Source organism: Sinohyriopsis cumingii, chromosome 2 (genome assembly GCF_028554795.1).
Source record: "Sinohyriopsis cumingii isolate HCF-2022 chromosome 2, ASM2855479v2, whole genome shotgun sequence".
NCBI classification, from domain to species: Eukaryota; Metazoa; Mollusca; class Bivalvia; order Unionida; family Unionidae; genus Sinohyriopsis; species Sinohyriopsis cumingii.
Genome location: NC_142962.1, coordinates 83,512,020 through 83,526,112, shown reverse-complemented (window position 1 = coordinate 83,526,112; position 14,093 = coordinate 83,512,020). Strand labels below are relative to the sequence as shown.

At 31.8% G+C, this 14,093-nt stretch overlaps 1 protein-coding gene across 1 annotated transcript in view; it reads left to right on the top strand.

Annotated features, from left to right (window-relative positions):
- Positions 1–14,093, top strand: part of LOC149805294 (uncharacterized) — a 190,745-nt gene that overhangs the window by 43,098 nt on the left and 133,554 nt on the right. Inside the window, exons 15-16 of the mRNA XM_089933887.1 lie at positions 881–1,133; positions 5,919–6,082. Of these exons, the coding sequence (XP_089790013.1) occupies positions 881–1,133; positions 5,919–6,082 (417 nt within the window). The remainder of the gene's footprint in view (positions 1–880; positions 1,134–5,918; positions 6,083–14,093) is intronic.

The following is a 14,093-nucleotide window of genomic DNA, read 5'->3' as shown; positions in this document are numbered from 1 at the left end:
GCTTTCATGGAGAAAGAATATATATTTACAACTGTATTACTTGAATAAAGCTTATGACACCACATGAAAGTGCAGTATAATGAATTACCTATTCAACACAGGTCTAATATATGGGCCACCAATCTATCTTGATATCCAAGTTTTTTAAAAATATAAAAAATTCAGAGTTAAAGTATGTTGTACCCTTTTTGAAATATATCCTTAGGATGTATGCCTGGCAGCATATTGTCAGTCATCCTTTATACAAGTAAATTCTATATACTTGGAACAAAAATATATGAGATGAAAACTCCACAACAAGCTTCAGAACATAAGTTCCACTATTGGAGAGTGGCATTCGAATAGCTGAACAAACTGCAGAGATGATTCGGTATTGCACATACAAAAAACATGTTTGATTCATGCATACTGGTAATGCAGAAGGGTGAACTTTGTCTAGAGTGCATACCTTGCCAATGTTCTCTGAATTTAGAATACATTCTTGTCAGGCTTATTCACTTCAACCCAGTATAACAGATGTTTAATGTGATCTTAATTAGGAAACATTATACAAATGTACCACCTCATAAAATCTTGTGCTTTTTGAGTGATTCAGATTTATTTACCAAATTTTAATGCTATAGTTTAAGGATTTTATGTTTTTCACATATAACTTTTATTGTATGTAGGTTTTGCAGAGTTGAACTTCTTTTATATTGTACTTCATGTTGGCATTGATTTGGAATGGTTTATCTTTTAGTTTTTTTATATAAGAATTCTTTATATGTACATTTTTAGAATTTACATTTAAATCAGTGCCGTGTAACCAGTATTATGCTTATGTACTGCTGAATCCTATACTGTACATACCTACATAATTTTTGTACATTTGATATTCCAGATTGTGACAGTAGCCTGCTCATACCACCTCTTCCTGACTCAGTAGCCTGTCATGTTGTGGATAACTGTTCCAAGCTGGAATGTTGTGTATCTGTGGCTCTGCTCAGGAAATCCTTCAGATTTCATGTCATGCTGGACACATGGAACTACCAATTATCCATAGGTGTGGAGAGCTTCATGAGAAATATTTCTTTCCTGAACTTTGACTGGGGCAGACTGCAGGAGTTCAGCTTCTTTGGTCTTCTCAAAATGAGGTATCCATTTTATGAGTGTGTCAGATTTAAAAGTGCCATTTAATTAGATAATATCTTTGTGCAGTGCAAAAATTCAGGAAACTTGATTTTATTATGAAAATAAGACCTTAAAATGTGCAATAATTATTTGCTTTCAGATGTAATATCAAGCATGTATTACAGATGAGTACAAATTTGTATTTGTTGATGTCATTAGTTTAGCCATACAGAAATTTCTCATGGATTCTGTATGGAATACTTCAGGAATCCGTATGGAAGAGATATGGACTGAAAAACTTATGGAATCAGACAATTTATTCCATATCAGTTCCATAAGTACTTCACAGCAAGTGAAAATTCCATATGGAATAAAGTTGCAACTTTAATCCATATACACTTTTTTCCATATGGAAAGCAGGCTCATGTATTATAGCATCATTGAAAATACCCATCTGAAAAATTAATAACCTAAACTATCTGATTCAAATAGAAATATTGGTGAGAGTTTAAGAGTACATGTATATGTCAGTGTAGCTGTTGTGGAAGGATGAATATATACTCATGTAAATTTGAAGAAACACATGCATGTCAGTTTTCTTTAATTTATTTCCACAGATGTTTAAAAACAGACAAAGACATGACCAAAAAAGTATAGAAAATGTAAACATGATCAGAAAATTAATATCTGGTAGTACAAGCATAGATGAATCTTTGGACTTAGAAAATTTGGTGCAAGGTGGACTTTAGGCTTGATCTGATTTTTACTCTGAAAAATAATTTGTTTGACTTCCTATTAAAATATGCTCTACAAAAATCATACCCTAGTGAAAATGTGACTGAAATTTCAGCAAAATCACAGTGAACATTTTTTGACATTCACTCAAATGTCCTTTTTCACTAAAATTATGGTATTTTAGGAGATTTTACAAAAATTTCTGAAAATATCATTGAAAGTTTGTCATTGAAATTTCACTGATTCTGCAAACATTTCTGAAAATATCAGTGGGAATTTGTGATTGAAATTTCACTGAGAGTTTGTCAACAATTCTGAAAATATAGTGTTATTTTGTGATTGTAATATCACTGACATTTCAATATAAAATATCAATAAGATATAATAAAATTTATTTTTTGTTTCTTGTACAGTTTGAATGATTTTCAGCAGCATTTATATTTCCTGTTTCTGATAGCTGTAATTTTCTTGTTTATTTTGGACACAATTTATAACTTCTTTCCACAGCTTTCCTTGTTATATTTCTTTTTCAAATTTTGTTGTTGTTGTTGTTATATTTTTGTTTAACTTAAACTGGATTTAACTGACCTCATACAAGTTGCCTTGTTTTTCATTTTAAATCAGACTTTCACTTTCCTTCTGACCTGAATCTGATTTTCCTTGATACGACCCTTTTTTAATATTGTCTCCAAAACTTTTCTTAAATAATGCTCTATCTGGTCCCATTTTGCAATGAGCTTTCTAATAAGCATTTGTTCTGTTTATTATTTAAAAGATGATCGCTGTAATGAGCTTTCTGATTGGTCAAACTTTTGTACTTGCCCAATGAATCATTGCATAATGGAAACTGATGGGAATGAGCATGCTTGCTAAACATGGCAATTCGAATTTTCAAGCGGGATACGAGATTGAATAACCATTTGAAAAATGTGTGGCATTGAGAACAGCTTGAAAGCAAAGTCGATGGGAACATAATTGGTCAATATGCGTAAAAACTGAATGCCAGGACTAGCATTTTGCTCTTTGTGCCATAAAGAGCTTCACAGTAACTGCTAACGTGCAAAATAGGACAAGGAATTGAACCAGGATGATTTCAAAGTTATATAGCTCAAAACTGATTATCTTCCAAAATGAATTTAAGGAGGGACAACGTATAGATCACTGGTGGGAATTGTTGCCAAATACCCTTGTCTATCAAGTATAGTCATATCTTTGTGGAATTTTCTTGGCCCACAGGTAGAATCATCTTTGAATATTGTGAGGCATTATTGTGTATATTATCAAAATATTCTAGGTGTGTTAGAATTCAGTGTAAAATAAGAGTAATTATATCATGATAAATGTTTGTCACTGCTGCTTATGGAACAAGGACTAATTCAAGAGACCACAACAGCATTATAGTTTGTACATTAATCAAAAATCAAGTTGCAGTACAAGTGACATAAGGCAGGCTCCTAGCATTTCTTCTTTTCATAATCAATGTCTCAAATGGATGCTTTTCTGTAATTTTGCATTATTTTCACAGTTGAATTTTTCAATGCAGATTAATATTTTATATTTATATATGTTTATATGTTCACAGATGCCTGTGCATATGTTCCAGGCTTGATACTTTAATTTGTAAAATCAATTATTTAGTGTCAAGCTAGATTCTTCACATCATGTTGTATATATTGTACTTAACAGATGGAAGGCCTCATGGTAGATTAGTTCTGTAACAAGTTACCTTCTCTAAATAAAGTCATCATTATTATTATTATCATTATTATTATTAACTCCGATATCTTTTGCCTTGGATGTCATATAATTACAACATCTGTGTATTTGTTTTCATGCACACTTAATATCACCTTTGATAATAAAGTCCTGTTTAATTCATATCCATTATTAATTTGAAACCTTCTGAAATGTCTGAAAAACTACTGAACTTCAGTAAAATACTATTTAATGATCAAAACTTTAGAGAAATCTCACACAAGTTTTAGTAAAATTATTTGTGAAACCTCACAAATATTTCAGTGAAATTTTAGTGAGATCTCAACACAGTTTCAATGATTGTTTTGGTCAAAATATTTGTGAAATCTCACCTAACTTTTCAGTAAAATGAAAAAGACTTAAGTGATGCCATCAATGGATTAGGTTTTGTATGCAAGAAAAAAAATGAGGACAAGAAAAACCTAAATCTTATTTGATAACATCTGTGAAAATAATCCATTGTAAAAATTATTGTGAATATTTATCATTGATTCCCAATAATGTCTAAGAATCATTAGGCAGTTTAATAGAAATCTGAAGCAGATTTTTATGGTTTAGGCAGAAAACGCTTAAAAAACCTGTCTGAAATCCACTTTAAATACGCATGGAAAATTTCATACAGGATGGACTATTACCAAATTCCATATGAACTATTTACAATTTCCATATGGACTATTCACAAATTCCATATGGAATATTGCCAAATTCCTTATGGATTAATCACAAATTCCATATGGATTATTGCCAAATTCCATATGGAATTTTAATTTTATTCTATAGATCTCATGGACTAATTTGCATATTTTGTGGGATTTTCCATATGGAATACGTAAGAAATCCATAACATTTCCATATAGATACACTGAAATGCGTAAGAGTGGTTCAGCTATAGAATTAAAATGTCCATATAGATATTTCTGTAAAACTATGTATGGATTCCATATCCAATCCATGTGGAAAATTTTGTACAGGTAAACTTGTTATTGTTATAATGAAAACAGCCATTATTATAATTAAGAAATAATGTCTTTAAAAGAGGTATATATTTACAAAGATAAATGCCTGTTTTCATTTTGTACTTTTAAATAGTTACTAAAATAGCCTTTTCAACATTGAACATAGGTATTATCACTTGAAATTATAATCCTTTTAAAGTAATTATATCATAATAATAACAGTGGTCATTCTGGCTGCAATTAGAACATTATTTTGATTCTAACATGAAGAATAAACAATCTTTTGTCTGTTTGAAAAATGAATGCAGATCAAATGCAGAATTAATAAAGGACAAATGATAAACAATAAATGTCACATGCTTGCAAGCAGCAAATGATGAATAATAAAATGGCAAATGATGAATGATAAACCAAAATGGAATGATAATTTTGTTAATTTTTTGTTCTGAATTTATGATATTCTAAAATTAACTTTTGATATTTATTTAAATTTCTTTTAGCAAATGGAAATCAACCTAGAAATTAGTTTTTGACTCTTTTTGAATCCAAAGTGTAATTGGCAATGATATTGCAGCTGGTATATATGCAGTTTTGTTGTTTCAGAAATGTAACCAAACAGTAATATGGAAGTCATTCACAGTCAAGACTTCTTGGATGGCTTAGAATAAATGAAGGATGGTTTCCCCATCTCATTTCTCAAGAGAGAACTCTGAATTTATCTGTGGATGAATGAATTAAATAGATCATTTTTTTTATAGCAGACATGGACTTTTCCAGGATGCAAGATAGAGTGGTTGGGTCTGCTGTATATTTTTGTATTCATTACCATCACATTTTTGTGACAATAGAATTGATATGTTTGATTTTTGCTTCAGTCTACTGCAATTCTTTTGCAGATTCAGTGCTGCCATATTTGGGCAACTTTTTAGATCTTTTCCCATATGCCAAGAACATGATCTCAGATGTTCTTATTTGAAATTACTTTAACACAAAGTGTAAGTACTTAATGTCATCTGTAACATGTTCCCATTCTGACTTGTCTGCTTTGTTCTCCTTAATGTCTGCTTTAGAAATGCAAGATTTTCATCCTGAGAACAGTATTCATGTAGAATATTTATATTTTTTTCTTTGTCATGGTTAGAAATTTTAGCTAGAGCATAAAATTATGAAGAATGGTTGCACCCAAAAAAATTCCAGAAGACTTTGAAGGTTCCAAGCAATTCATGGGTCAAATGGTTTAAGATCAAAGTTAGAGTTGGGTTTGGTCATTTGGAAAAAGGGTTGATCTGAATCACAGATGAGATAATATATTTAAGATTTTACATTGATGATTTAAGTTCCATTTCTGCATTTATATTACAGGTATAAAATAGATGATTTGACAGGGGCAGGGATGTTTCTTCTCAACCTGAACTTGAGCATTTGTCTGAATGCCAGTGAGAACTGTGACTACAACTTTGTACTCTTTGACAATGTAAAGTGGGTCAAACAACAGTGGTCCATGGAAACTGGATTCATGAATCCAGGTTTGTATCAAGAAGAAAATACTTGTGGCTGCAATATACACTAAAACTAAAGTCAAAATAGTTTGATGGTCACCTGGTTTAAACCGACATTCTTTTACTCCAAAGGAATTTTGTTTATGAACGTCATGTAATCAATGGTCATCTGCTTTGCTTGTCCAGTGGCCAGATTTTTCTAATCAGACAACTGTATCTTGGTGTTTTAATAACCCTGACTGCTCTATGTATGCAAATAATAATAATAATAAAAATATTAATAATTTATTTATTTAAAAAAGAAGCTCAGTTGGTCAACTAAGCATTGTTCCATGAGGGCCTCAACAATTCTTCGTTTATGCAGTAGAATGCTTTCTTGTTGCAGTATCTTTAGATAATAGAGCTATTAAACTAGATAATTGATCAACAGCTGATCAGCAGCTACTTTTTTACATGACAAAGCATTGCAGATGATTACATACAGCATTAATAAAAGAAACCATATTGAATCTATGTGATGCATTACAGGTGAATGGATGAGAGTTCATTGTTTTAAAAAAAAGTGGTACTGAGGTATGCAAAATCATACAGATGATTGTTTCTGTAGATGTTGACTAAGATGCTTAAGATGCTACTCAGTCAGCTGATCATATATAGTGTGTAAGGGAATTCTATACTTTGGCATGACACTTCTACTGAAATTCATCACTGGTTTAGGGAAATATAAATTGTTACTCAAGATGAATCTTCATGTGTTTTTTTTTCTCCACAAATTTAAAATTTATTAGTATACCAGCCAAGGACTATACAGAATTTGATTATGTACCTACATGAACTTCAGAAATGATATTTACTGGACTCATTTGAGTTTCAGTAGCATATCTTGATTTTCTGTATTACTATTACCCGAAGTAAGCAATGATATTTTTGATGTGACATGATATAGGCATGTAGAACATCTTCCATGATTTTGAGGATGTACAATTTTATTCTGTTAAGCGATAAAGCAATGAGTTTACTTTTTTAATGACCTTGTCAACTTTCATTTTTCAGCTCAAGAGAAGGCTAAATACAATCCTAAATTGTTTCTTCATTTTCAGACTGTTCTGTGTCTGTTCTATTTTGTTTTACTTGGAAGTTTTCTTTCCAGCTTTTATTTTGGCTCAGGTATCAATGATCATGGCTTTAGACTGAGTTGGAGTTATTTACATTAAACAGATTGTGACTAATTTAGTGCTAAGCTCCAGTCCAGATGATTGGGTGTTTTAATGTTGTGTCATTTGCAACCTGTCAGTGGTGGATATCACAATGTGATATGGTAAATCAAGGATGCACAGGTAAAAGAGAACTTGTCCATGTGGAACAGAAAACTTTATGAGTTTCTTCTCTGAAAGGTTATTTCATCATGTTGTCTGCCTTCAAGATAGGTTTGGGAGTTTTGCCTTGTTTTCTAGCATGAAATGGTTGATTGAGATATAATGGGACTATATTATTTGAAATTGTATGCATAAGTCTAGCCTTTTTCAAAATTATTTATTTACATGCTGATAAGATTGTAATATTATTCCTTGATCTATTCCTGTCAACCAATCATACACCAATCCAGTTAGAGTAGTGTAGCATGGATGTCTTGAGTATAATAGATTGGAAAGTTCCAGGTAGTTCTTAAATTCATTACAAACATGACTAATATCTGTGAAGGTGATGACAAAACTTATATAAGTCTATAAGAAGATCTAATTGATTTAAAATGAATTATAGACTTAGTGGAGGTACTTTGAAGGAAATTTACTTCTTAAATGTGTCAATTAAGAATCTTATATGAGCTGTGAGATTTCCAAGTTTTTAACAAAATTCTGCTCTGACAGTAATCATTGCTGGCATTTACAGTTTCTAAAGGTTCTTGTTGAATGTTACAATTTTCATCACTGATATATTTACATGACAGGTTACTTACCTTTTTAGGGTTATTTTTTAGAAGATTATCTGATATTTAGTTGGCATAATAAACATTCCTTTCTGAGTCATTGACTCCATTCTTTCTTAAAAACCTGTTGTTTTTGTTATGTTCTAATTCTTTAAATCTGACCCTTGTCTTAACAGCATCCACAGATAACACCTGTAAACCAGCTGCACTCATTTTTTTGCTTAACTCTCTTGAAATTTATCAGAACATTAATGCTTGAATGTCAGAAATCATGTTTATCACATATCCGTTAATGTTAGAGATGAAAATGTTAACAAACATTAATCATTATGTTATCTTTGTAATCCAAGAACAGATAATGAACAAAAATTATAGTTACTATTTTATGTATGAGATTCTGTTGGTTCACGATTTGTAATGAATGCTGTTTGCATGGACATAGAACAAAAGGATGAAGACTCATGCACATCTGATACATATAATAAAAAAATAATGGGAGCAGTGTTTTTACCTAAAAGTAGACCTGGCAACCCTTATGGTTTTACTGAAAGGCTTATTAAAGCAACCCATTATTTATAGACTTGTTGAATAATAGCAAACATTACAAAATGCAATCATTGCAGCCAAATCCTGATAATGGATTGTCTGGGTTTGGTGTAGATAATTGTCGTTGGAAACTTATGCCAATTGGTGAAACATTTCTCCCTCAAAAGGAATGTAAACAAAATGTTGAAACTGTTTAGATAAGAGACCAAAAATTTCTTTTAGAATAAAATTTATTACAGTAATAATATAACAACAACAATAACAATACTATTTGGTGTAAGCTATTTTTGATTACAAATGCAAGTTCAATAGTTGAACTTCCATTCTGAAGTCATGCATGTTGAGGTTATCTTGGCCTTTTCCCATAGGTTACTGCCTACAAAACTGGTTTGATAATATTTCTAACTTCGCCCATTATTCTTTAAATTTTTGGAGCACAAACCTCAAGCTAAAACTTATGTATGATACTTGGAGTACATCGACATATTATAAACTGAATATGGTTGTAGAGGAACTAAAGTTATGTAGAGCTTCATAGTTCCTAAATTTTAACTTTATTTTTACTAAAGTTAAAGAATGTTAAACTTTGTTGACTTTGAGTTCAAGTTTTGTGTGCAAAGGTTTTTTTAGAATACAGGGCCAAGTATTTATGACCAAATGTAATGCATAATAGTAGTTAACAATTAACAGACTTAAAAATTACCAGTTACATGTCATTACAGGTAGGAGAATCACCAGATTTGTCTTATTTTCTTCTTTTTTTTCAGTCCCAACTCAATTTCTTTTACTCAGTTCTATTCCAGGAAAAGGCACGGGGGTGGGTGGGTGGAATAAGGAACGGCAACCTTTTGTGATGATGCCATCACCAAACTTTAATTAATCTTGAGGCACCACCACTGAAACGAGATTTTGATTATACCCACCACCACCATAATAGAAGTTACAGCAACAAGAACAACAAATATCACTTATATATCAAAATAATGGACATATATTGGACCAGAATCAAAGATGGATATTCAGAGTGTGACAAAGTTAATTTTTGCAGTTCAATTTTAAATTCATATTTGTTTTTCATTCACACACCTGTAACATTACATGGTGTTTCATGTTGCTGATGATCAACCACAAGAAAGAAAAATAAATAATTTGCATTAATGAAATAGTACTATATTTTTATTCATTCATATTTGTTTTGTTTGTGGTTTCATAGTCAATTTACATATACAAGTCTGAAGGTTGAGATGTAAGAATTTAAGACACTGAGCTGGTGGGGATCAAACCCACATACCTGTAGTGTATGGCATACAACATGTTCAATTTTGCCCTTCATCCACACAGGCACTAGTGTGCCATACAGATTTTGTGGCTATGCATTGAATAATTTGCCCCAAAGTCAGATGAATTCTACTTTCAAAATGTGATAGTACAAGGAATCACTTGAAATTTCACATCAGTCTTGGTTGTACATAAATGATAACCAATGACTATTGGTTCTTCAGGCATTACAAATTGCATGCCTGATACATGAATATTTATATTGTTCTAGTTTTTCAAGTGTTGGTTCTCATGTTTTGTTTGATAAATTTACTGTTACCATTTTTTCTAAATTGTATTCATGTAACATTTTTGTGTTAACTGTTGTGTAAACTAGTACATCTTGTTTTGCTTCAAATTGCTTGTCTTGGGTTTAAAATGTGTCTAGTCCTTGGCATACCATATGGGTCTCTAAATTTCACCAGATAAAACACATCCAGTGGATGATACATTTTGTTTTTACCAGTTTGTGAAATGTAGAATGTGTGTAAAGTTGAACCAAGGCTTTAAAGCAACAAATATAGCTTAAATTAAAAACAATAAGCTGAAAAGTTTCAAGTTTTTCCTAGACTGGAATACTTTAGTACAACCATGCCATCAGGTGTCTCTCAACCGATTCCCTGCCTCCCCCCAAAAAACCCAAATCAAACTAAAACTACTTTTATTTCAAAAATTAAAAAAGGAATACAGCACAACTGAACTAAAAGTGATCATCTATTATAGGATCAATGTCAGAGCAAAATAAATTGGTTTTAATTGTACAACCAGGAATGCAGAAATGAATACAATCAGCATCAGTAACACAAACAAAGAATATAAAATAACTCAATTTTTAAAAGCTTTATAGACTCATTTGGCATACACACATTAATATAAATATTTATCATTATTATTATTAAGATTATCATTGCTTTTGCATACTGTCCTTAGTGAGTTGGACCTTTTATATATTTATATCAACAAAAGAGCTTTACCTGTGAAACAAATGCAAGCAAAAGGGTTTATCCAAGCATGTGCTTGCATGAAATATTTCATTGTTTGCATACATGTCTCTTAATTGTGCATTTTTAATATAAAATGTGGCTTATAGTTCAAAAATGGTTAAAACAGAATGTATGCATTACTATTATTAGACTATAACTACAAGAAACACCAGTTAGTGAGTGAGTATAGCCTGTTGGACAGATAATGACATCTCTGTAGAACTGATATGTATATATCACAAAATAAGGATTATCCAAATGCTATTTTATCAGTGTACCAGTACACAGCTGACAATGACAAAACAGAATTTCTTATATTTACACTATACATACTACTTAAAACTGTACCTGTTTTCATTATTGCAATTTTTAAAAAAGCCCACATTTATATCAACATAAAAATGTAAGTTTCTGCACCAGGATCTATTATTAGCAGTGTCATAAGAAAGTATGCTTTCAGTTATATATGTATGGAACCAATGCTGCTCTCAAACACATACATTTAACCTGGAACAATAAATTTAAGTCTGAAAATATTTGTAACAAAAGCCACTGACAAACTTTTCCCCCTCAGCATTATTACCTTTCAGAGTGGCAGACAACAGAAAATCTGCTGTATTGTTCTGATTCTGGGTACGTTTTACATAAAATTGTTCAGAGAAATTATAATTTCAGCCACTGAGAACTAATAAAGTCCAGATGAAAATCTATTTAAGATGTCCTTTTTATCAGATTTAGTTGTTTCCTTTTCCTCCTGATGAGGAAGCACATACATTTCTGCAACAGATACACCATTTCAAATCATAGGATGGGTTCAGCAGACAAAGAAGGATTTGGATTATAACAAGTTTTCTTCTGGCCATGTATATAATGTGATGACTGATTCATGATAAACAGCTACAACATAAAGAGACTGATCATGATTGAGATCATACATGTTGCTAAGCAAATCCCATGTTTTTCTAGGGAGACTCAGTTACAAAACTTCACATAGCAATGCATTCAAAATAGTTTAACTTAAGCAGGTCTCTCCTTTTCACTTCAACTGATGTGTCAGGAGGGCTAACTTTAGAATCATGTAACTAGATAATGATATTTCCTTTATTCAGTTTATGGCATCCTTGGATGCACAGTACATAATTTCTCTGAAAAAATTGAGATCAAAATATCCACTGCTGCAAGTTTCATTGAATGTATTGCAGCTATCTCACACAGTCAGCTCACAGAGATGCAACATCAATTATCTCTTTATCAGAATAAACATGTACCCTAGGTGGTCATAACTATGCATATTAATCAGCTACCATACTGTATTCAGGAGCATGATTAAAAGTGGATTTCAGGGAGAGGAGCACTGTGCATTAGGCACATGTGTCTGCTCTATGTCCTGCTGACTTATAATGGGTTCTTTTGATATGTTTGGTACCAACATTCTGATTTTGTATGTTACTGAGTCGACAGGGCCAGACTTAGGCCAATTGGACCAATTTGGCCCATTCAGGTCCCACACTTATAGGGTCCACATGTGCTAGTAATGTCTAAAAATATATCTATAAAGAGAAACTAATTTTAAAGTTATGGTAGAAAACGTTAAGGTCAATATCACATAAAACTTGTTAAAAGTTTATTTCCAAATGCTCGGCTCACAGGGGGGCCCCACACATAAATCCAGGGGGCCCCACTAAAATAATCCAAATTGGGCCCCACATTTCCCAAGGCTGTTCCTGGAGTCAATTCTCTCAAATCATAGGATGATTTGTCAGGTCATATAGCTCCTGAGCATCATGTGCTCTAGAATGCTGCTCCCATACCAGAATGCAGAATGTTTTGAACTTGATAATGATTTGACCCTTCAAATGGAATTTAGTCTTTGTGCTTTTTCCTTCAGCCTGGAAGAAAGTTAATAGTATGCTATATATTCAATGCATTCTTAAAATGATACATAATAAGAATAAGAGGGAAGCAATCCTTACAAGGGTTTTAAATTTTTAGTAATGGTGGCCACACTGGATGGCTAATCAGGGTCATTTGAACAAATCGGAAAGAACTTCATGTCAGGAAATTGGTATAGCAGTCTTTAGATGATTTTGAAAGTAGTAAATGCTGACAGATGGATGTCAGGATGAAATAATAAAAAGAACTATCATAGGATAGCATCCATACCTATTCAAAGTGTTTAAATTTTTGTAATCTTAAGCACTATTTTTGATAACACATTATATGTCAAAACAACTACAACTAATTTTGATCAATTGAGAGAATTTATATCAGGCTGAAGAAATACTTTAGGAGGTATTTTAAGTTAGTATATATTGTATTTAATACACAAATGAATATTCAACTGACTTTAATTCAGAATTTTTTCCTGAACTGAACCCCAATGAATATTAAAAATTTTAACATATGTTGATAACTTGTCCCATAAAAGAATTTGAGATTAGTTAGAATGAAGTTACACTTCTGATAGGAAGAATGAAATGGCATTGCTTTATAAGTGAGGTCTACCTTATAAGAGGGTAAATCATATATAACAATAATGCTAAACTGTGAAATGGGGTCCCTTGTTTAACCTACATTATAAAAGGGATGATACTATAAAGAGTAACCCAATAAAGAGGGAATAGTTACATGTATATTGGTTGAAATGCAGGGATCACTATCACCACAAATACTTTATTAAACTTTTGTTTCTTTTATGGCAATTTTCCTGCAAAACAATGTAACATTTCCTGTTCTTATTTAACAAAGCACGGTGATAACGCACACAACGTTATAGTTTTATTGGTTTCCTGACCAATTAACACAAACCATGTTATATAGGGGTAGGTGACAGGTCCTGTTAAATAGCTTTTTTAGATACTTCAGAAATGTAACCAACTAAACATTATAATACACTTGGTGAGTTCATCAAGATATTTCACAAGCAACTCACCAATATTGATATATGGCATGACCCCTATCAGCATAATCTAACTTATTAACACAACATGAAAAATAGTCACTGTGACTAATTAAGAAGTGACCATACATTTTTTATGACATAACTCTATGTCTGTGCTACAAGATTATGAAAAGATTGTTATGATTTGACAAATGGATCAATTGACCTCATTACAAAAGGTCTGATTATGTTTGGGCTGCTTTTTTACTGTAATTCCTTTCCAATAAACAAAAAATGCCACCTCTAAATGGATTGCTGAGAATTTATAATCTTAAAAACCTTTGTATACTTCCATTTAGCATGGGGCCCTAGAACATCTGCTGT